This window comes from Python bivittatus, unplaced genomic scaffold (genome assembly GCF_059951505.1).
Source record: "Python bivittatus isolate LINGU-HERP-01145 unplaced genomic scaffold, Pbiv_v1 ctg000590_np1212, whole genome shotgun sequence".
Lineage (NCBI taxonomy): Eukaryota > Metazoa > Chordata > Lepidosauria > Squamata > Pythonidae > Python > Python bivittatus.
Window position 1 is genome coordinate 22367968 of NW_028277086.1, and position 22335 is coordinate 22390302.

General features: G+C 37.2%; 1 protein-coding gene and 1 pseudogene across 2 annotated transcripts in view; one reads left to right on the forward strand and one right to left on the reverse strand.

The window, feature by feature from the left end:
* The window catches only part of STK3 (serine/threonine kinase 3), a 139817-nt gene extending 129892 nt beyond the window's left edge, over positions 1-9925 (forward strand). For both annotated transcript variants that reach the window (XM_088149092.1, XM_007424795.4), the window contains one exon: positions 5823-9925. In XM_088149092.1, coding sequence (XP_088005218.1) covers positions 5823-5981 — 159 coding nt within the window. In that variant the 3' untranslated portion in view covers positions 5982-9925. The remainder of the gene's footprint in view (positions 1-5822) is intronic.
* Positions 9926-15781: 5856 nt separating this feature from the next.
* On the reverse strand, positions 15782-17988 carry LOC103065546 (elongation factor 2 pseudogene; annotated as a pseudogene).
* Between the last annotated feature and the right edge of the window lie 4347 nt (positions 17989-22335).

Consider the following 22335-nt stretch of genomic DNA (forward strand, 5'->3'; position numbering starts at 1 on the left):
TGTGTCAAAAATGTTGAGATGGTGGCTCCATGTGTGATGCATATAAAAAGGGGGTAGGGCTTTGATCACATGGTCATAGCTGCCATCTTGACCCCCCTCCATGGCTGCTGCCGCCTCCAAGTGTATTGCGTAAAGATACTATATAATAACTTAAAGAACAACACCATGAACTGACAGAAAATTGCTTTTCTTCTCACTATAGACTCTATAGTAAAACATGTTATTTAAGCTATTCTGGAAATGAGAGCTTGCTGTCTATTTGAGTGCCCTTAAGGATAAATAGAGCTTCAAATTCTATTCTGAAGTACAAATTTTCAGCCAAGTTTTCTACTGCAGAGTGTTTTGTTTCAGTAACATGCATTATTTATTTTAACATTTAAAAGCTTATGCTCATTAAAACATGCTGGGAAGAAAGGTATCATAGTATTTGGCAAGTACCTTTGTGAAATTTCTTGGGAATTCTTTGGACATCCAAGGAAGAGTTTTGATAAATTGCTCATGCTTGGAACATAACATTTTGAAACAATATTTCCAACAGTCTGCTCTTGGCTTTAGAGCACTGTGTTTGCTTTCAAAACCCAGTGCTGCTGTTCACAAAACACTTTCTCTGTGCGTACCACATTATGACATTTTTTTATCCAAATATTGGTTCTGCCTACCTATTTGGCACTTGAATGTTACAACTGGTGCTTCAGAGGGTTTTTGAAAACACTCCATGATTGTTCCAAGCTGCAAAGTGCCTAATTCCAACAATTCTGCATCTTTAAAGTAGTAGTTGCTTCTAAAATATACTATTTATGCTTTGTGTGTGCATGTGTGTGTCTGTGTGTGCACGCGCAAGTACCTTCAAGTCACTGTGGACTCTTGGCAACTGCCTGGAGTAGTCCCTAAGGTTTTTTCTTGGCAAGATTTTTGGAAGTGGTTTGCCATTGCCTCCTTCCTAGGGCTGAGAGAGAGTGACTGGCCCAAAGTCACCCAGCTGGTTTCATACCTAAGGCAGGACTAGAAGTCATGGTCTCCTGGTTTCCAGCCTGGTGCCTTAACCACTAGACCAAACTGGCTCTCACTATTTATACTAGTTACCTTATAAATGGTTGGGTTTCCAACCAGCAACATTTGATTTACAAGACACGTGTGATATTGACTGCGCTATATAGGATTCTACTTAATTATTTTCCTGTCCTTTTATGCAGAAACAGAAAACTTATAGCATTACATATTCTGTTTCATTTGCTATCTTCGTTTGCTCTTGTAACACAAAAGAAAGCTTCAGTTTTCGTTAAAGCCAAGAACAGAAACTTCAAAGAAGAGATTTCAAGGTTTAGCTGTATGAAGAAAAAATCCATTTTGTAAAAAGAGTTGAAGCATGAAACAGCTTATCTATTATCTATTTGATTTTTCTGCAGTTTTCCAAAAAGGATGATAAGAAAATAGATGCAATGACTACTTAACACAAGTGTATTTATCTCCCCACTGCCTAGTTTATTTGGTTGGTTAGATAAACTTGGTTGATTCTGTTGCTATGATGCAAAGAAGTTGATCTGCATCTGCAGAACTTCTGCATGCTATTTCAGTGTGCTGGATGCAGTAGCATCTAGGAAAATCTGTTGGGACAGAGACAGAAACTTGTAATGCCTCTTTACCTCTGAGCTGAAGATTTGTGCATCTGTTTGCAGATTACAGGTGGCCTTTGTTATTTTCAAAGATTCATTTCCAGCATAGCAATATTAAAACTGGAGGTACTTCCTTATAGCTAAGAGAATGGCACAAAATAGTGCTGCTTGATTTAGAAAAAAATGCATTTTTTAAAAAAAATAAACTTTCAAAATATAATTTAAAGACCTTCCCCATTTTTTTGCAGCTGTCACATTAGAGTGCTGTATGACCTCTTTTTCACACAAAGTAGAGGTTGGTTGTCGTAGGAGATTCTCAGTAGTAATGTCATTGTTTCAACCAATATTTTACAAAAACAAGTGGGTTTTTTTTTTTTGCATTCCAGCTTTTTTCCCCCTGCTATACAACTTAATTAAAGTATGATATATGTTTTTAGTTTTGTAGACAAAAGGATATTTTTGGACTACAGAGTAGCTTCACCAGGAAATTGTTTTTATCTGATGAAGCAATGGAGTATTCATGCCAGAGTTTTCTTCAGCAGGAAATAAAGTTTCTGTTTAATCCTTCCTAAGTAAGCATGATGGAAATAATCAAATCGATAGTGTTAAACTGCCCTTTCTGAGCTGAATTGAGTAGTTTATGGATTTTTTATTCTTAGCTTTTACTTAATTAATAACAGGAGTAAAGAGGAAATGATTTAGCTACACAATTAAATGTTTCACTGAATGCATGTTCATTTTTGGTGTAAAAACCTTTTGTAGGGAAGAGTTGTTACTGTAGTTTGAATATGGTGAGTTGCATTTTCTGCCTATTACATTATTCTGATTTGTGTACACATACATGGGCATGCACATTTTATACAGCATCCCAAATACTAGAGCTATTATATCTGAGCTGCAAAAATCTGGATAGCCACTAGATAGTAGCAGATGGTAATAGAGTTAGTTTTCTCTATCTCTTTGCTCCCACGTAGTGGTTAATTGAATATTTGCAATCTGGATATGGTAGCCCTGGCAAAGGCATTATACTGAGAAAAGAAGTAAATTTTTATCATTTTAAAGGAAGAGAGAAGTATATTTTATGGCTACAAATATTTTCTATTTTTTAGTTATTCATTTTATTGTAATTTCTCTTTCAATCCATTTCCTAGGCATAGAAAAAGTCATAACAATTTTTAGTTACAAAAATTAAAGTGTATTTTAAAACCCAGTTGAGGAATACAAGTAAACATCCTTAGGCATATCCCTAATATGCTGTTGATAACAGTCACATTCTTTAAGCAAGTTTTTCCTGCAATGAATTCTCTTTTGAAATTTTGTTGTACTTTATGATTCTTATTAATACTAATTAATATTAGATAATGTAGTTTTTCATCTTATAACTAATTCTGTTTTTAATCAACCTGATCACAACCTCACATTTTAAATCTTTGATTTATTTGATCTTTTCCTCAACTATCAACAGTTTTCCTTATATTTAGAGGCAATGCTATTGGAAACACTGAGTATCCATTAACTTTGAGACCAAATAATAGATACTAGTGTTGATTTTTTAAAGCCTTTTTAAAAAAATGAATATGGGAACATGATTGGCATACATACACTCATACATACACAGACACCAGCTTTGACAGGACCATGATGTCTTACTGCCCCAGGATGGTGTAATAAATATCAATCTCACTGTTTTGTTTTCCATTCTGAAACTGGATTATTTCCTGCAAGTGCAGGTGGGGAGTCCCAGCCTGGAGCACCATCTTAGTTTACAAGGCTCCAGTATTATCAGGTCACTGCAAGAGTCTTCATAAATAACCTTTATTATTAATTATTTTTGTAAAACTCCTAAGGAATTAACCAGGTACTCCATTTTCAAAATTTCTAATGTATTATTCTAAGAGGGAAAAAAAGCCTTTCTCTTTTCCTTAATTTGGACCATTTTTCAGGTGGATTTTATTTTCCTAAACTAATTTGCCTTGAAATAAGTGTGGGAGTAATCCAGTGAAGTATCTGCATTAAAAAACAAAAACAAAAAACTTTGAGGCCTTGTTAGCATAGCCAGTTCTGTATTGTCATGAGTTTGCAAGAAACTACAAGTAGGCATATGAGAAAACAAATTAAGGAGAAGGCGGGAGATAATAATAGTTTTTCACTACATCACAGTTTTTGTCTTCTTTATATATGAAGAGAAGTGGAGCTTTGAGTCAGCTTTGTTTAAAATCTTTCCTCCCATTCCTATTCCTCATTCTGAGTCAGTGTTCTCCCTACCAACTTCAGTTATTATTAGCTTCCTGGAGTAATCCAGGAAAACAACAAAATAGCAATAGCCACACTAGTAAAATCAGTGTTAGGCTAGTGCTCTCTAGATATATCAGAAGCTGATTCCCCATAATGTCTGCCCAGGCTTTCTCCACATTTGCTGGAAATTATAAGACTTGAAAGCCACCACTTTTGGAGGATTCCAGGTTAAGGAAGGTTGTCTAGATAAGCCCTGTCATCCAGAGTAGGATAAGTTTGATGGCAGCCTATAATATCACATTTCAGAGGGGTCCAGGGATGGGCTCCTTAACAATGGCTTCTTTTTAATTTAAATAGTGCAAACCCTGCCTTTCAATGTAGCCATCCAAAGAGATTTGAGATAAAGCTTATTGTGATATGAAGCCATCCAAACCTCCCATTCTCAGTGTTGATGATTGAAGTTTGTCCCATAAGGCTTGAACTAAGGATGATACAGATGCCTTTTTAACTCCAGTATCATTATGGGATCCAAACTGAATTAATTTAATCTTCAAGAACTGTACAAACTTGTTATAGCAGGCTATTGTGATTGTAAGTCTTCCAGAAAAAGAAGTGCTAGATTGTGAATTTATATTACTTACATAATTATTTTCATCCTATTTTCAAGTTCTGTCTTCAGGAAAAGTTTACAGAATATAAGAAATGCTTTATACAAGGGAACACAGAAGTTTCAGTGATGTCTTGGCTTTGGTATTCCAGGCTAGTATTATCAGAACTAAATAATGCCCAGTAGAGTAGATGATATATAGCAACATTCACTAGCCCATCTTCTGATTAAACTGATAAAAATGATGAGAAAAATATCAATGTGTCAAAATATCAATATGTCAATACTGTATATCAAAATATCCACCAACATGATACGGGAAACCAAGTTGAAATGTTTGCTGCCTATTAACTATTGCTAATTTTGAATTTTACATTGTTTTTAAATTGACTCTTGTTTAGAATTGGTTTACAAATAATATCCTAGCTCTTGTATCTGTGTTTGGACTCTCTATCAATCTTTGGTTAGACATTATTTTATTCTGCATGTGTCATTAAAGTGTCATTATTTTTTTAATCCATATCATACAAATCTGTATTCCCACATGCCTCAACCCCATGAAGGAAACCAGGGGTTAATATTAGTTTAAGAAAGCCCAGATCGATGGAATTAGACATTCAGAATCCTGTTTAATAGCTGATCAGCCTTTGCTTTTTGCACCTCATAAAAGGTAGGCCAGCTCCATAAAGCTGAGAAAAGTAAACTAAGATATATATATATATAGGAAAGAGCTTGTTCAATGTATGTTCTCCCACTCTCCACTTTTCCCTGGGCACTTTATGTCCAAATACTAAAATTTAGTTTTTTTATTGTTAAATGAGAACTATTAAATTAAATAGTTTTAAAACAGCTTATGCAGATCAATATCAATAAATTGCTGGTACATAATCACAAGATGAAGTGAGAGAATGTCAGAAAGTCACAGCTCACGCTGAACCACAAGGAAGTGATCAAAGTGGAAAAGAGAATTATTGCAGCTGTACTGGACCACCTTAGTCATTTTTCACAAGATGATTTAACTTCTGACATAAACTCTGTGTTGAGTTATCAATATATTTTCATACATACTAAAATAATAATTAAAAAAATAAATGGTTCAAAACTGTATACCCTCATGTCTGTCTCAAAATTTTGAAAATTGTCAGTTCTTCAGCTAAATACAAACTAAATTGAATGTAATCTGCTAGTTGATAAATAAGTATAATTTCCTGGATAGTTCTTTGGATGAGATTCATTCACTGTATGATATTTTATATAAGAGTCTATGAGATAAGTAGACAGTTACATATTAATTTGCAGCTTCTACTAAGGGTGGAAATATTTTTTATTAATGAAATTTTAATATGTTTTTATTCTTGCCTGAACAGCTAAAAAACCTAAGTTTGGAAGAGCTGCAGATGAGGTTGAAAGCTTTAGATCCGATGATGGAGCGGGAAATTGAAGAGCTTCGTCAAAGATATACTGCTAAGAGACAACCAATTCTGGATGCTATGGATGCAAAAAAAAGAAGGCAACAGAACTTCTGATTTTCATACTTAAGAAGATAATGCTGCAAGTTGTTGTGGACACTGGGAGAGTCTTCATAACTACAGGTTTTGAAAGACGAGTACTTCGTGCTTTGCAACAACTAAAGCAAAAGTACTAAAGAAAAGCACGTTAAATGTCCTTGAGCCCAAGTGAAAAATCTGCTCTGTTTTTCATGTTTTAATACAATAGAAGTTTCACATTCCTGATCTCTTTCAGCAGTGTTTCAGTAATGCTGTGTGTTATGCAGTAATGAGTTGAGGCCCTGGTTAGACTTAAAGCTATTTCAAATTTTCCAATTAATGCAGAGCTTTAAGTGGCAATGTATGCGCCTAACATTTAAAGGCATATTTATTCCACATGCTTAGGTGATTTATTTATTTTTATGCTTAATGCTTCTTAACTATAAATGGTGCTTGCAGTTAGTACTAGTGGAAACCAGGACAGAATAAGTTAAGTGTATGTTTATGGTCACACTCTAAATAGAATGTATTGCTGTATTAAGGCCTGACTCAGGTAAAGAGGGTTAGCTCCAGCTGGCTTGTAAGCACACACATGGGTCTCATGGGGTTTTAGTCAGGAGCTTGATGTTGAGTGTAGAGAAATTCTTACATAAGGATGGAGCATGCAGTCTACTCTCTTGGGCATCTCTCTTTGAAAATTACAGGGTTATACAGTCTTAAGCAACTCCTTTTTCCAGGGGACTTGCACTGGAGAAATTCCAAGTGGGTTTTGTCTTAAGTCTGTCCCTTTCACTTATATTAGGCAGGATCTTACAATGTAAGAAACAAGTGCCTATGTACTGTGTTTTCTTTCTCTCTCTCCCTCTCTGTCCCTCCCTCCTTCCCCCTTCTTTTTAATACAGAAAAAATGCAGATCACTAATTTTACAGTGCATATTTCTATCTGTCACTATTTTTCATTTTTCATAATTTTCAATATCTCATTTGACTCCACAATAAAGATAATCTTATTCTAATAAGCTAGCATGATTTTTTTTTTGCTTACTTTTTCACTCCACTTACCTTTTCCCCCTTATTTTATTGAAATTTGGAAATGTTTTCCTATTACAAACACACTCTGAGAAACACTAATTGAAAAGCCAAAGAAAATTACTCTGATTCCAGCATTCTTTCGTGTTTTCTCTTTGTTTTCTTTTTTTCCTGGTAGTTTCCCCTTCAACTGCTCTTCTTTGTAATCTTTCCCTGGTAATATGTTTGTCACTGTAGGTATCCTAGTACTGTTGTATAGATCTTTTTGTCTGTTATCTTGCGTGCTTTCTTGGAAATATGCTCTTTAAATTGAATATCTTCAGTATGTTGTAGGGTCCCCCCCGCCCAGCTTTTGATTTATTCTTCTGTCTAGTATGTGAAATGTATTGTTTGTTGTCTGTATAGACAGCTACTTTTGTATGCTTATGGAATCCATTTTGTAAGTCGTGTTACAATTATGCTAACAGGGACCACAGGTTTATTTCGTCCTGACCTTCCCCCTCACCACTAATTTACATGGTAAAATTCTGGATTTTAGTGAATTGTCCATATGCTCTACAGTCATTGTGAACCACTTACATTATGCACTGAAAACTGGAAAACCACACAGCATATTCTGAAAAGCCTTAAAATAATTTAAATAAATTACCATTCCTTTATATTTCAGCTGAGAACAATTTTACCATTGTATGAGTACATGTGCATAGCTTGAAATCCAAAATATAAATTGAAAATCACTTAACCTTTTATAGCTTAAAAAAGCTGCTATAAACCCTAATTTTTTAAATAAATGAAATAGAAAAAGTTATGGTGCAAACCTCACTGGGGCTGATGTCTCCTACTGTTTTTCATATCAGATTTATTGCAATGTACTGTGAATTATTATTTTTTAGGTAAGGCATCTAAATCATTTTACTAAATGACAGGCAGATATATAGTTAATTATAAGTGATTCTAATGTGAATGTTCTTCCTAATACATTTTATAATAATCTATGATACAGAAGAATCCCAATACATGACTGGTAATATGGGCACCCTCCATCCTAAGAGTTGAAATACAAGCAGAGTTGTATGTCATAAGAGCTGCCAAGACTGTGCTAGAGTCTGTAGAATGCAAGTAGGATAGAACTCAACAGTTAAGAATGATTCCTATTTGTAACTCTTAGCCAGTATATGACTGCATAAGTTCTTGGATCTAAAAGTGCAGGAACCAGTCATGGTCCCACCCTGAAAAAAAAAAATCCCAGTACTGAAACAGCATTAGCGATTGCTCCTTGAATAAGTGGAAAGACCAACATTCACTGCTGGTGACAAGGAGTCCAGAACCCCATTGTTTCATACAGAGCTAGGAGTGAACTGTTGCAATACAGTCTTATCAGTATTCACTGAGAAATATGTTCAAGTGTAATGAGATTAGTCCCAAGTAAGTGTTCATTGACCAACAAGAACGCTTCTTTAATGTCCTCAGTTTTTCAGAGCATTTTGAAATCTTGTACATTTTTTAAAAAATGAATGTCTAAATCACTTCTTTTTCAGATCTGTGAAAAATACCAAAAAGATTAATCAAGGCATCAGCCTTGGCTTTTCCTGGTGTGCCTTATGCATAATTGACTTTAACCAATTCAAAATTACTCAATTCTTTCTTTTGGTATTGCTTTGATTATTATTAACACAGTGAAATCCAGAAAGACGATTTATGTAGGCTAAGACATACACATAACACTTGGAAAGATCTCTGTTCAGATACTAACATAGTTTTGACATGTACATGTTGGTGTAAGATATACACAATCTTCACTCTTTCCTCATGCTGTCCTTTCCTCTCTTCTTGACTTGCCAAAGTTACCCAGGAAGTTTTCAGTAAGTATAATCATAGTTTTCCATTGCATTCAGGTAGCAAACTAGGGTTCAGAACAAACCAGTAATTTACAAACAGTTGCAAACTGTCATTTCAGATTGTATCTTGCTCTGAAGCTACCTGTAGTTTCCAGGTGCAAATATAATAGAAACCCATGATTATCTGAAGACTTCCTGAGTTAATTGCAATACACCAAGACAGGAAGGAACAAAGCCAGGATTGAAGGCAAGGGCACAAGACAAATATTTTTTATTTCCAATGTATTTTATTTTTTTGTGATGCTTGCTTTAGTCTCTGCTGCTTATAATTGATTGGTGTTTTAAATGATAATTGTTGATTGTTTTATTGTGTTATTTTAATTTGAGTTATATGGACAATTTGTGCTTTTATTGTAAGTTAAGCTGAGAGATGTTAGCTAGAGGATGAGTGATCATTCTTAGGATAAAATAAATTAAAGTTTACATCTCTCTCTCTCTCTCTCTCTCTCTCTCTCTCTCTCTCTGCTTAAAAAGCTGAGAATGTTACATCCTGAATGGGCCAGTGAATATCACACTTGTCCTCTCACTCCAGAAAATGGAACTATAGTGAACACCATAGTTTAAAAGTTTATTCTCAAACAATTTCATTTTCCAAAGCAAATTAAATTGCAGAAGTAGCACACAAAATACACTATTTGGAATTCCCTTAATTTCTCTACAGTTAGTTTAGTATTAACTATAGTAGTTTGAAGAGATAATTTGATTTTATCACTGTTAATAAATCAGGCAACAAGTTGTATAATAAAAATGAAATTTAGGGATAGGAGTTATATGCAATTGACCTTTTTTATTATTTCATATTTATTAATGTTTACTGAAACATGCATTACTTGTGCCCACAACCACTTTTATTTCCACTGAAAACATACATCTTTGTGAAATACTTTTTTTAAACTAAAACTTGCAATAATTCTAGTATTGACCTTGTGAAATTTTAACTCAGTTTGGTTTATGGTTTGTTTTCTGTCTCATATATAAAAGTTTTAATGTTTTAAAGTACAATTTCCCCAAACCCTGAAAGATAATTGTTTGTTACCATTTTGAATAAAAAGTTATTTTCCATCAATGCCTGATGTTACATCATTTCAACTAGCTTTTTTAAGCTGGGGAGTACTAAACACACTTACTGGAGAATGTTCAGTTGAACTTGGTGGGATTTACTTTTGAATAAACATGCTTGGAATTGTAGTTAAACTATAGCCTTAGACATGCTTACTTGGGAGTAAATTCCATTGAAATTGAAGTATTTAATTGTAGGTGTGCATGTCTTAGAACTGATGCAAAAACCTGCCAGCTTTGCTTAGAATATTGTTTGTTTTAATGGTAAGTCTTTGCATTAAAATTTTCTCTGGAAGACAGCAATGAAAATCATGTTTACTCTGCTATTTGAAAATCAGATAGAGAGTGCTCTCCCAAAAGCTGTGTTAAATAAAGAGATTGTGAGCAAAATGAATGCATTATTTTAAGGAAGTCAGTAGTAAACCAGCTTGCAGCTAGAAATGTTCCCTATATGCAGTAGAACTGACAATAAAAATGTTTTTGTTGTGAGAGTATCAGTTCTACAATAACTCCCTTCTAATTGGAGAAATGCTTTATTTGGGGCAGTTTCATTCTAATATCACTTCTCAGCAGTTAACCCCGTATACAAAGCCAGTGAACAAGCTGAAGGAGGTGGATGGGTAGGTCCAGAAACTTTGACTGCAGCCAGCCATGGGTGCCCACCCCCAACCCCACCACCTCGCAAGTAGTCCCTTTGGCTATTTGGTTGATAGAGGGACTGGGAGGAGAGGTTCATGGGAATAATCTTCCTCCCCTCTTCCCCACATAAATGTTGCACTATCTATTATGTTCAGTAGGTTGGCCACAGCACAGTTGGAATAGGGAACTGTGCTGGGACAGTGCTTCTCATGTTTTCCTCCTTAAAATCACAATATCCTAATTCCCAATAGGTTGTAACTATGAAATTTGCCAAGCCATCAATGATGAGGCTTTATCCTCATTCATATTGATGTCAATAACTTGATTATTTAACAAGTGGGTGAAAACATGTTCCAGAATAAGGCTGACTTGATTAACAACTGAAAAACATTCATTGAAGCCAAACACAATGCAGTGTCATGGATCATCTAATAAAATTGTTCTAGCTGTTTAAAACTCCTTCCAAAAGAATTCATTTAACCAAACATTAGGCTAAAGGTAAAGATGTCTTTGAGTCAAACTTGATTCCTAGTGATTACATGGGCAGTTTTCTTGGTAGCATTAAAAAATGGTTTGTCATTTGCTTTTTCTGGATTTTTTTTTTTTTTTTTACTTCCCAATCTTACAAGGAAAGGCCAGCTAAAGAAAGGAATTCAGACTATAATACGTAGCTTTTACCCAATATTTAGTCACAACAATTTATATCAAAGTCGAACTAAGTTCTGCAGTGTTTAGTGTATCTCTAGATATTATATAGCCTTCTTTATCTCAAGGTCTGAAACATTCAGAACATATGAGATGCATGGAGAATTCTTATGTTGTGGCCAAAACGTGGCTCACCTAAAGCAACCAAATCACTCTGAATATATAACATAAATGCATTAAGTATGTGAACAACTACAGTGTACACTGGACTCCCAGCAAAGCATTGGCAGCTGGCTGAGCAGCCCTGAGCAAAAGCAGAACCACAGCCTATATACCTTTGGCCTACCCCATTTCAATGACAGGACAAAGGAAAAGGCAGACATCGCGTCAATTGCAGCATGGCGTGGAATGTTCTTGATAACCCCATCTGGGGGACCTTATCTATCCCTTCCTACTAGGTCAGCACACTAGCTAAACTATCTTTGAGATATAGTCAGTGAATATAAACAATTTGGTTTACTGGGCCGCTGGCCCTGTCTGATTCCCTCCCCTGTTGCCTAGCTCAGTTCAGCTTGCTATGAATGTTCTCTTACAAGGGTGCTTTAAGCAGTTCACATGTAAAGCTTGGGGGGGGGCATCTCATAGGTCTGGTAGTGAATGCAGCTCACATGTATATGGGTGGCTGCTATGTTTTACTGCCACATTTATAAGTGAAGAGGATATTAATACTGGCTCCAAGTTTATAACAGAGAATAAAGCAGTATGTTTTGTTAGGCAAATGGAAGTTTGCAGTATAAAGCGTTAAGAATCACTTTGAAAGATTAAAGCTCTCAAGCTCAGCTATGATCTATGAGGTCCTGCTTGGAAGCCTATATACTGCATCTCAATTATATATATAGCACTATTTTTAAATTAACCCTAGGGATGATGCAGCCAGATCGCCTCTTTTTCAAACTCTGATCAGACCCAATCTATTTGCTTTCAGCATCACTGTGCGCAATAATCCAAATGTAGGCATGATAGAAAGAACATCTCTGTAGTTTGTATGGCTCAGCAGGAAACAAAATTCCTTCCTTCTCTCTTTCAGAATACCCTGATCTTGTTTTTAGTTACCAAGTTGAATAGTCATAACTAGACTTAATGATCAAAATATTGTTGAGTCTCACGAGACCCCAGAAAGACAGAGAGCAGATAAAACAAGAAGACTGTCATTAGCAAAGCTGTGATTTAGCCTGGAAAGCTGCACAAAAAGTCAGTTCCGTTTAAATTTGATGTGAATTTTGAGAAAATTGGGGTTTTGTATCTTTAAAATTAGTGATAGATGCAATATTTTTAGTATACTATTCCAACCCACAATTGCATATTATATAGTTTATGTTTGTGTCTTTGTCTTAAATGCTTTTGATGCTTGTTAAAAGGAATAATAGATGAACTAAACTCAATTTGAAAAGGAAAACAGAACATTTAAATAAAAAAAACTACCATGCAAATCAATTTTAGATGGCCTTATAGGTACTTTACTAATAAAATATACTACAAAAATGAGTGAGCAAAATTATACTTTAAAATGTCTTTGGATGTCTGCTTCCTTCAGTTTATAACTTTTAGGGTATGACTATTTGCATTAAAAACATTCCATTAAAAGTAATACTGTATGACTTCTTGAGGGTGTCTGGATCTGATTGGCCATTCCATGAACCAAAAGCTCTTTCCATTCATGAGCCTTCATGGGCTTCAATAGAGCTTTCATGCTGCAGGAAATGGCCAGGGAAATCTTTGTCAGTGAGTCTTGTGTGCCCTTGCCCCCACCCCCACTCCCAGTTTCCAGAACATTTTTCTGGATATATCAGGAGCCACATTGGGCTGAAGAATTGTGAGGATCATCTTTCTGCCCTTTCTTCCAATGTCAACAGAACTTCAATATGTTGCATTCTAGATCCATCCCTGTATTGTATATGCTTGAGAGAATACATTTTATCGACCATAACAGTTGTTTCTCTCTAATTTGCCTTGAATTGTCAGCTCTTATCTATATGTTAGTTTTCAAAAATAAGCAGATAGCAATTTAAAATACTACACCTTTTCTTATCTGCTTTTGAAGGACCCAGAAACTCTTTCATAATGTGCTATCAAACCACAGCCTATCCTCTCATTATTCAATGGAGACCTTCCTCTCTCACTTACGCATTTTATGTGGTTATAGAGAGACCTATAGCATACTTCTTATTTAGGCATTTTTTGCTCCACCGTGTGCAAACTGAATCAATTGTAGAAAGCAAGAATGGCTAAGTGAAAATAAGAAATCTATCCCAAGGAAGGGCATAGGTGATTTTCTAAATCCTGGATCTCCAACATAGTACCAGTGTGCCCGCAGATACTTCAATTGGTGCACTTCTAACTCGATCCTCGCCCCCTCACCCTTAAACTGAGTAAGATTTCAGGCAAGAACACAAACACCTCTCATGTTTTAGCAGTCTTGGGAGATTTTAGCCATTTAAATTTTTTAATTTTTTTTTAAATTTAATGTTGGGATTCTGGCCACACCAACTCAGTAGCCAAGCATGTTGAAGCAACAGTGGCACTATGATGTTGTCCCTTTTCGGCATATATAGGAGTTTGCAATAGTTTTTGATGAAAATCCACATACAGGAAAAGGTTGAAAATTAGTGCTCTTAAGTAGCAAGATGCACAAACAGAAACAGAAAGTGACTCCAGCTTGTCTGGAAAGTGTTATTGGTAGCCAAATGCATTTTGGAAGACACCATTGTCAAGAGGGTTAGATTTTAAAAAAATCAAACTATTTGATTACCCAGATTTTATGTTGCAAACAAATCATGGAATTTGTTCAAAATGTAGACATTCTAAACAACAGACACAGTTCTTAAAGGGCAACACTCTTACATTTTATCTATCATTTATGTTAAAACATACTTATTTGTCTAAATGAGAAATAAATTTACTTTGTATTAAACATAAGATAAAATCAAGATAAAATCAACAACTAAAAGGTTATACATAAAAACCATATGCTAAAAAAATTGCTGCAATCCATATTTTTCTATACACTTATTACTAGTCCCATCTGCCTGAAAATAATATTCCTAGGCTATGCAAGGAAAACAACCTGTTCATGTTTAAAAAGTAATGTGTTCATCAAAACAAAACTCTTCTGAAATAAATATTTTAGGTCTTGATTACTGGATATTTTTTTTCGCTTACAATGTCCAAATCAGCTCATTAATTCTACACTCTTTCACTAATTGGAAGTAGGTTCACATGTTTATTCCCAAATCCTTGTAGTGTTTTAATTCTGAAAGAACTATTCCTGAGATAGGAAATGAAAGGATAGGGAGGGAAAAAAGCAGAAATGAATTCTAGGATTTTTGTTGTCGTGTCTGACTCTTCGTGACCCCATGAACCATATCGCACCAGGCCTACCTGTCCTTCACTGCCTCCCTGAGTTTAATCTCCCCTCCCCCCCGTTTCTGATGGCATGCAGACAGGTATGTGTGAGCCTTCCCCACAATCCCTAAAATATCTGTCCAGGAACCATCCTTTTTCCCTTGCCCTGCACCCCTCTCCCTTTGCTCCTCCTCCTATGCTGTTCACTCCCTTCTCACCAACAGAGCAGCATACATGGAAATTGCAAAGACAATAGTTTGGTGGGTGTCATTGGCAAGAACAGCAGAGGACCAGGAAAAGAGGGGGACAAGGTGTCCCCACTTCGAATGGGCAGAAAAAAGAACCAAATGTGAAATAGTTAATTAATTTTTAATAATTCCAACTTCCAAATTTCATAGTTATTTTTAGCCCACTTCTCAATCCTATTGTATTCATTTTGTAGATTATTATTTATGCCCTCCAAATGTGCACGCTATCCTGCCCACCCTTAGAGAAACAAGCTTCCACTATAAGTACAATAATGGCAGGGGGTAATTTGTCAAATGCTTTACTAAAGTCAAGATATATTATATCCATAGCATTTTTACTACTACAAAGGAAGTTACATAATCAAAATGTTAAATAAGATCAATGTGCCAGGACTCGTTTTTGACAAAACATGCTGATCTCTAGTAATCACAGCATTATTTTCAAATCAATCCCTTTAGATCTACTTTAGATTCTTCCCAGATAAATTGAGTGTTCTGTAATTCCTCAAATCCTCCTTTGTCCCTTCCTCAAATATCTGGCATTTTGCTCATTCTTTAAGACTTCTCAAAATGAACAGAATCCAGCAAGGCAATCACAAAGTTCCTCACAGGATGTGATCCATCTGATTCTGGAGATTACAACTCCTTCAAGGTCAGTAAATACTCCTTGTACTTCTAGCAAGCTCAAGCTTGAACCCAATTAGGAACTGCATAGTTCTCCCTTTTGGTTATCAGTTACTCTTTTAACATTTTACTGAACACCTAAACAAATAATATGTGGTTTCTTTTCCTCCCATTTTGAACATAACTGAAAAAGCCCTTGATGTCATTCTTAGTCTTCACTAATTATTCAATACAATTCATTCTGAACTATAGCTGTTCTGGCACCATTTCTACAAATCAGGCCTGCCTATATGTGTCTATGTGGCTCCATGAGGCAGAGCTGAGCCATCGGCACGCAGGTGGGCTGTGGGGATGACCTGGCCACCCCCACGGTGGATGATGTTGGCATGCGGGGCAACATCATGCACATCAAAGCAGACTCCCTGCAGGTTCTCCTCACAGAGGACCCCCTCCTTTGGGACCCCCTGAAAGCCAGCCACCACGCTGTCCTTGATCTTGTTGAGGTACTGCATTGCCTTTGTGATATCTGTCAGGATATTGGGACTGGTACCATCTGGGCCAAAGCACCAGATCCTGGAGGCTTCAGCCATGTCCCACTCATACTTCTCAGCCAGGTAAGAGGCCCACTGCTTCAGCTCCTGGCGGGCCGAGACCTCACCCTTGTCGATGTCTTTGGCCAGGCCATCCGGGAAGGGATGGGCTTTTGTGTACAGGTGGCTGTGTTTGTTGAGTGATTTAGAAAGGCACAACACCCCTGACTCCTTGCTAACAGTCTCCCAGTAAGGCACTACTGGGTCAGATTTCTTAATGGGAATGCAGGCATCGTCCTCCTCTAGTTCCTTCAGGCAGATCTCCAAATGCAGTTCTTGAGCTTCAGCTATGATGTGCTCTCCAGATTTCTCAGTGATGCACTGCACCATAGGGTCAGACTTAGCCAACCTCTTCAAGCCTTCAACCAGTTTGGGCAGATCTGCTGGGTTCTTGGCTTCCATGGCAACATGCACAAGAGGGCTGATGCTGAACTTCATGACATGCATATTGTGGGAGTGTTCAAAGGGGTAATGGTGCCTGTCTTGACCAGGAACTGGTCAACGTGAACCAGCCCCACAATAATCCCACAAGGTTCCATGCAGCGGCCCATCATGAGAATGGTTCTCTGGATTGGCTTCAGTTAGAGATCTTCCTTCTTGCCTGGGATGTAGTTTGGTCCCATGATTCTACATTTGAGGCCAGTGGACACAACCTCAGGGAACAGTTGGTCAAAGGCATAGAAACAGCTCTTGTCAGACGTTGGCACCATCTTGGAGATGTACATCATCAGAGGACCCTTAGGGTCACAATTCTTAATGCCCATGGCAACTCATCATCAGGGAGCCCTTCATAGAGCAGTTCACAGTGGTATTTCTGAGCAGTGATGGGAGAAGGCAGGTGGATGGTGATCATCTGCAGCAAGGCATCCCCAGCAGGGAGCCAGCACCTCATCACAGCCTTCATCAGAGGCTTGCCTTCCTTGCCCTTGTCCTTGCTGTCCAGCTTAATGTCCAGTTTCTCGATCAGTGTGGCTGTTTCCTCCTTTATGATTGCATCAAACACCTTAAAGATGGGGTCTAGAATCAGCTGGCAGAAAGTCCTTGGCAGTTTCTTTCCATCTCGGCTGCTGGCAGATTTTCTGAATTTGCCAGTTGCTGGATCAAAATATCGGTCACCCCAGAGCTTCTTCATCATGTTCTACACCTTTTTTGGCATGTTCAGCAGAGTTCAGTTTCACCTTTGGCTGCAAACCTGGCTACATTCATCTCAGCAAACTGCTTCAGAGTGAAAGCCCAGCCATGCAAGCCAGAACCAAACCCAACAATGCCAAGGGCTGGATCAATCATGATATTGCCCATAGGGGTGCTCTTTCCTTCCCCATACATGGAGATGGTAACAGTGACGTTCTCCACAATGCACTGGAAGGTCTGGTGCAGCTCCTCAGTCTGCAGCCGCAGCATCAGCAGAGCCTGGTCCATCTTGTTCATTATCAGAACTGGCTCAATCCTCTCAGTGATAGCTTGGCGCAGAACAGTCTCTGTTTGCACACACACCCCAGAAACACAATCAACAACAACCAAGGCACCATTGATGACACGTAGGGCAGCCGTAACTTCTGAAGAAAAATCCATATGGCCAGGGGAATCAGTTAAGTTGATCAAGAACCCACAGCCATCTTTGCTTTGTTTGATGAAGGCCAAGTCATTCTCTGAAAGCTCGTAGAAGAGGGAAATGGCCATGGACTTGATGGTGATGCACCTCTCCTGCTCATCTTTCCTTGTGTCAGTGAAACAGGTCTCACAGCATGGGCCAAGGCTATAACTCCAGCTTTGCATACCAGCGAGTCAGTCAGAGTGAATTTCCCATGATTCATGTAAGCAATCACTGACATGTTCTGGATACTGGCCTTCTTGTCCATGATGGCCTGGATCTGGTCTATTGTGAACTTCACCATGTTGGTGGATGGTGTCAAGTTCTCCACAGGGACGGGAGGAAAGAAGCTAAAAAAGGCCGGCAACAATGGTGGCAGCTCGGGTGGCCCTGTCTCGTTGGCGGGGGCTGAGTTGGCAGAAGAGCTGTATCTGTGTGACATCTCAGATATCTGGAAGAAATTGCCTCGAGTCTGAAAATATTGCTAACCCCTCATTAAACACCATTTGTAAAAGAAAATAAGTATATTTTGTTATTACGTTAAGCAAAGAAAATATAAAGCGATGTCTAATGCCACAATGTAGAAACAATTCCCCTTCTCCAAATATTTGAGAAAATGTATTTTCTTAGCAACTGCATTTTGCATTTTCATGGTGATAAAATAATATACCAGCCAGTTACTCATTTAAATCCTAAACTAAGTACAGTATTTGCTGGAAAAATTTCTGTGTCAAGTAACAGAGAAAGTGAAATGGACAGACTACCACCTTAGGTTCACACCAGAAAGCCATGACTGTTCGTTACTTAGATAACATTTTCAAGTTTCAGTTTTCTTCATTATTTTCATTGTGGATGCCTTTTGTCTGCCTAGAGAGAAACTGATCAGACTGAAATCAGAACAATGCCAGACCAGACCCACTTCCAGATCCCAGAGGTATAGCAATACTCTTTTGGGCTAGTGCCATTTAGCAGAGGAAGAAATAAGACACGATTTATGCTGAGTTCATTTTTGATGGATTGTCAAAGCCAGTCAAAAATTTGGGGGGAAGGTGTTAGATTGGAAAATTGTTATTTTGTTTATCTTAATCTTGCCCAAAATATTTTATTCTTAGGAAGATTCTTGAGTTGACAGATATGTTAATGTCTGCTTCTTTTCTTGATTCCACTGCTTGTATTGCCTCTGCTCAATTTATTCGTCAAGACTTATTAGAGTGGAGTCATCAATATAAGGAACAGTTTAGAACTAAAAGGAAGTGCAATCAGAAATGTCTTTGATATTAAGGTTCCTGCAACAGGAAAAATGTGATCTCGTTAAAAAAAAAGAATCAGGATCCCAAGAATTACTAAATTCAGGAATTTCCTCCAAAAAGATCAGATTTTTTCCCCAGGATTGTCAATAACAAGGTATTTAAAGCATGCAGTATGCCTCCAGTCCATTTTTTTCTTTTCAGTTTCTATTAATCTAATCTACCCCAGCCTGCGTACATGTGATGAAGTGTGTTCTTGAAGCATAAATGCTGCAAGTCAAGGTGTGGATATTTGTTTGTTTGTTCCTTTTTTTTTTGTCCCTTTTTACTCATACAATTTTTAATTTGTCTTGAATTTCTGTAAAACTTTCTCTTGTCTTACTTTAGCAAGGAATGTTGGATTGGTTATTTCTACCATGTTAGGAAGAGACCAGAAGGAACTGGAGTGAATATGTTCTTCTCATGTTAGGTTTATTGGCCCAGCGAATTGAGACAACAATACCTTAATTGTTCTTCCCTCATTGCATTTGCAAAGAATCATAATGGATGCAAAACGTGGTGCTTCACTGCACAACTTTCTCATACAATGCTTGCTCAGAATCTACTGTGCCAGCCAAAAAAAAGTGAAAAGTGAGTATCTGGCTATAGCTAAAAGCTTTCATTTGTCCCTGAGCATGGGAAATTTCTACCATGTTGGTAGGAAAGCCTCCAAAACAGCAGAAACAGTTTAAGTGTGACCACTGTGGTTGTATACATTTTATACAAATTGCTGATTGAACATAACCATAGGCTGTTTTCATAGTGGTCCTTTATATTAGTCAGGGATATTGAAGACTGATTGCTCTACTTTCAGGAAAATGCAATGGCATCCAGGTTTGTTTATCTTCCATAATGCAATAATCCTTAAGTTACTGGTAGCTACCCAATAGCACTATGCGGGGTATGGTAAACCTAAACCTTGTTCAGTTGCTAACCATAGTGATCAGCTCTGTTTATATACTCTAAGCTGTCAGGTGTTCCTTTGTCAAATGTGGAGGGGAAGGGGGGAAAACCCTGGAATGTTAGAAGGCAGGACAGCTATAGGAATGTTTGTACAATAGGTGGGAAGGGTATTATGCAGTTTAAAATTACCACATTCAAAACTAAGTTATTTGGGAGTTTTGTAGATGTAGGCTGGTTGATATCTATCCCCAATCATCAGAATTTAATACAAACTTTTCTCCAATGAAACATTTGTGTTGGTAAGCATATTAATGCACGTTTACAAAGGAAATCTTCAGTTCTGGAAAGCTGAACTCAAAGTAACAAATTAGACCAGCCTTCCCCAACCTGGAGTCTTCCTATTATGTTGTATGCTAGCTCATTGCTGGGAATTTTTGTGTTGTTCCTCAACAGAAGAGGGCAGGTTGATTTAGACTAAGAAAGCAGAGTTTATCAAAGATTAGGTTAGCCATGCACAACCTGAAGCCTAGGATTGTATCCAACCCTCAAAAATCTTGGGACTGGTCCTCAGAGCTTGCCCAAAAATTGCAGCTAATTTTTAATATATAATATTGACAGAAGGAAAATAATTAAATACATGAAGAGTAATCATCTTAATGCTAATTAAATTAAATTAAATTAGAGTTTAATTATTAAACTCTGATTTAATTTAATTATTTAATTAAATTTAACTTAAAATGCAAACCAGCTTTATCTTTCCATTTATTCCATTTATTATTATGATTTTGTTTCAAATCCATCCTGGTTAAAAATGATTGAGAACTAAAAAAATTGAGACCCATTCTGTGATATTTTGTTTGTATTTAATAAATGCATTAGCTTGTTGACATGTCATACTAAGCCATAACGTGAGTTGTTTGAATTTGGCTTAGTATGTTGTATGAACACTGCCATTCTGATTTGTAAACTATGATTCAGAGCTTAGCATGTTGCATAAAACCAGCCAGTTGTGGTTTAAGTAAATCATGATTAAACAAACCATTGCTTCCTTGTTTCTCACCCCTTGATTTATAATTAAAAGATGTGGACTATTTTTGCACAATGAATATGCTGGCACTTACTTCTGTGTAGTTCCTTATGTATTGTCTCCTGTTTCAGTGGAATGGATTCCTCCTCTGTTAGGGCTGCAGATATCTGAAGATACTTCTGAAAGCTGGGGCGTGGGGGATGTCATTATAACCTTGTTTCGGAGTGCATCAAGAAAATAGAACCACTTTCCTGACTTCATCCCAAGTGAATTCCAGTTTAGTCCAGGAAAAACAGAAAGGGCAATACCATAAGAGGCCATTTTCCCCCCAGGAATAGAAATAGCGAGAACAAGATTAATGTTGTCCATGATTGCTGTTAGAGATATTTGGAAAGCTTTCAAAAATATTGCATTTGGAGGTAAATAACAAATAGAGTAAAGAACTCAGACTTTAGAAAGCATTTCATGAGGAACAATTGCGCAGCTGAGGCCCCAGGAGAGAAGGCTCATCATGAAAGAGCCGAAAGGTCACAGCATATTGATTTAGCACCTCTGGGTATTGCTGATGCTTTGCCAAGCCCCCAGTCTACCAAAAAGAAAAGAGAACTGTGGTGTCCTCTATTGATTGGCAAAGGGAAGGAATGGAGAGACTGTTTTTCATTAATATTCAGCTTAATAAAATAGGAATGAAACATAATCTCCCCTCCTCCACAAATCTCTTCTGCCCCAGAGGGCAGAACTAGCTCTAATGAGCAGAACTTATGGAAGATCAATTTCCTCTAACATCAAGAGAACCTTTCTTATGGCATAAAAAATTTGACAATGCAACTAATGACTATAAGGTCTTCAAGCAGAGGCTGGACAGCCATTGGTTGAAGACCTGCTAAATTGCAAAAGGGAACCTATGACCCTTGAGATGTTGCTAAACTTCAGCTCCCAGAATTCCCCCCATTAGCCACGCTGGCTAGAGATGCTGGAGGGTACAGTTTAGCACTATCTGGAGTCACAATTTCTGATCCCTTTTCTGTCTCTTAATTCCTTGCATCAAGCAAGGAGTCAAAAGAAGCTATTTTAAGACTTCCTTTTTGTATGGGGTGGGACAGTTTAAGGACAAGGGTTGCTTCCTAAAACCCTCCCCAAGTCTTTCACCTGAAAAATTCACTGTCTCCATATTGCAAAAAATCTTTAAAATAGCTTCATAGCAATGGAAGTTATAGAGAGAGTAATTATGTGTTTATTTATTGGGATGACAGCACTTGGGGAGGAAAAGACTAACTTTTCTCTCTCAGATACTCTAACTTTTCTTGAAAAGTTCCCATCACTGCATAGCAATCTTGGCTTTAAAACATGTTCAATGTCAGTAGAGTCTATTCTAAACTTTAATTAATAAGTGGGGGTGAGGGGAGGATGTTTGAATTCATTTAGCTTGCCAAGAAAGCTACATGGATGTGTC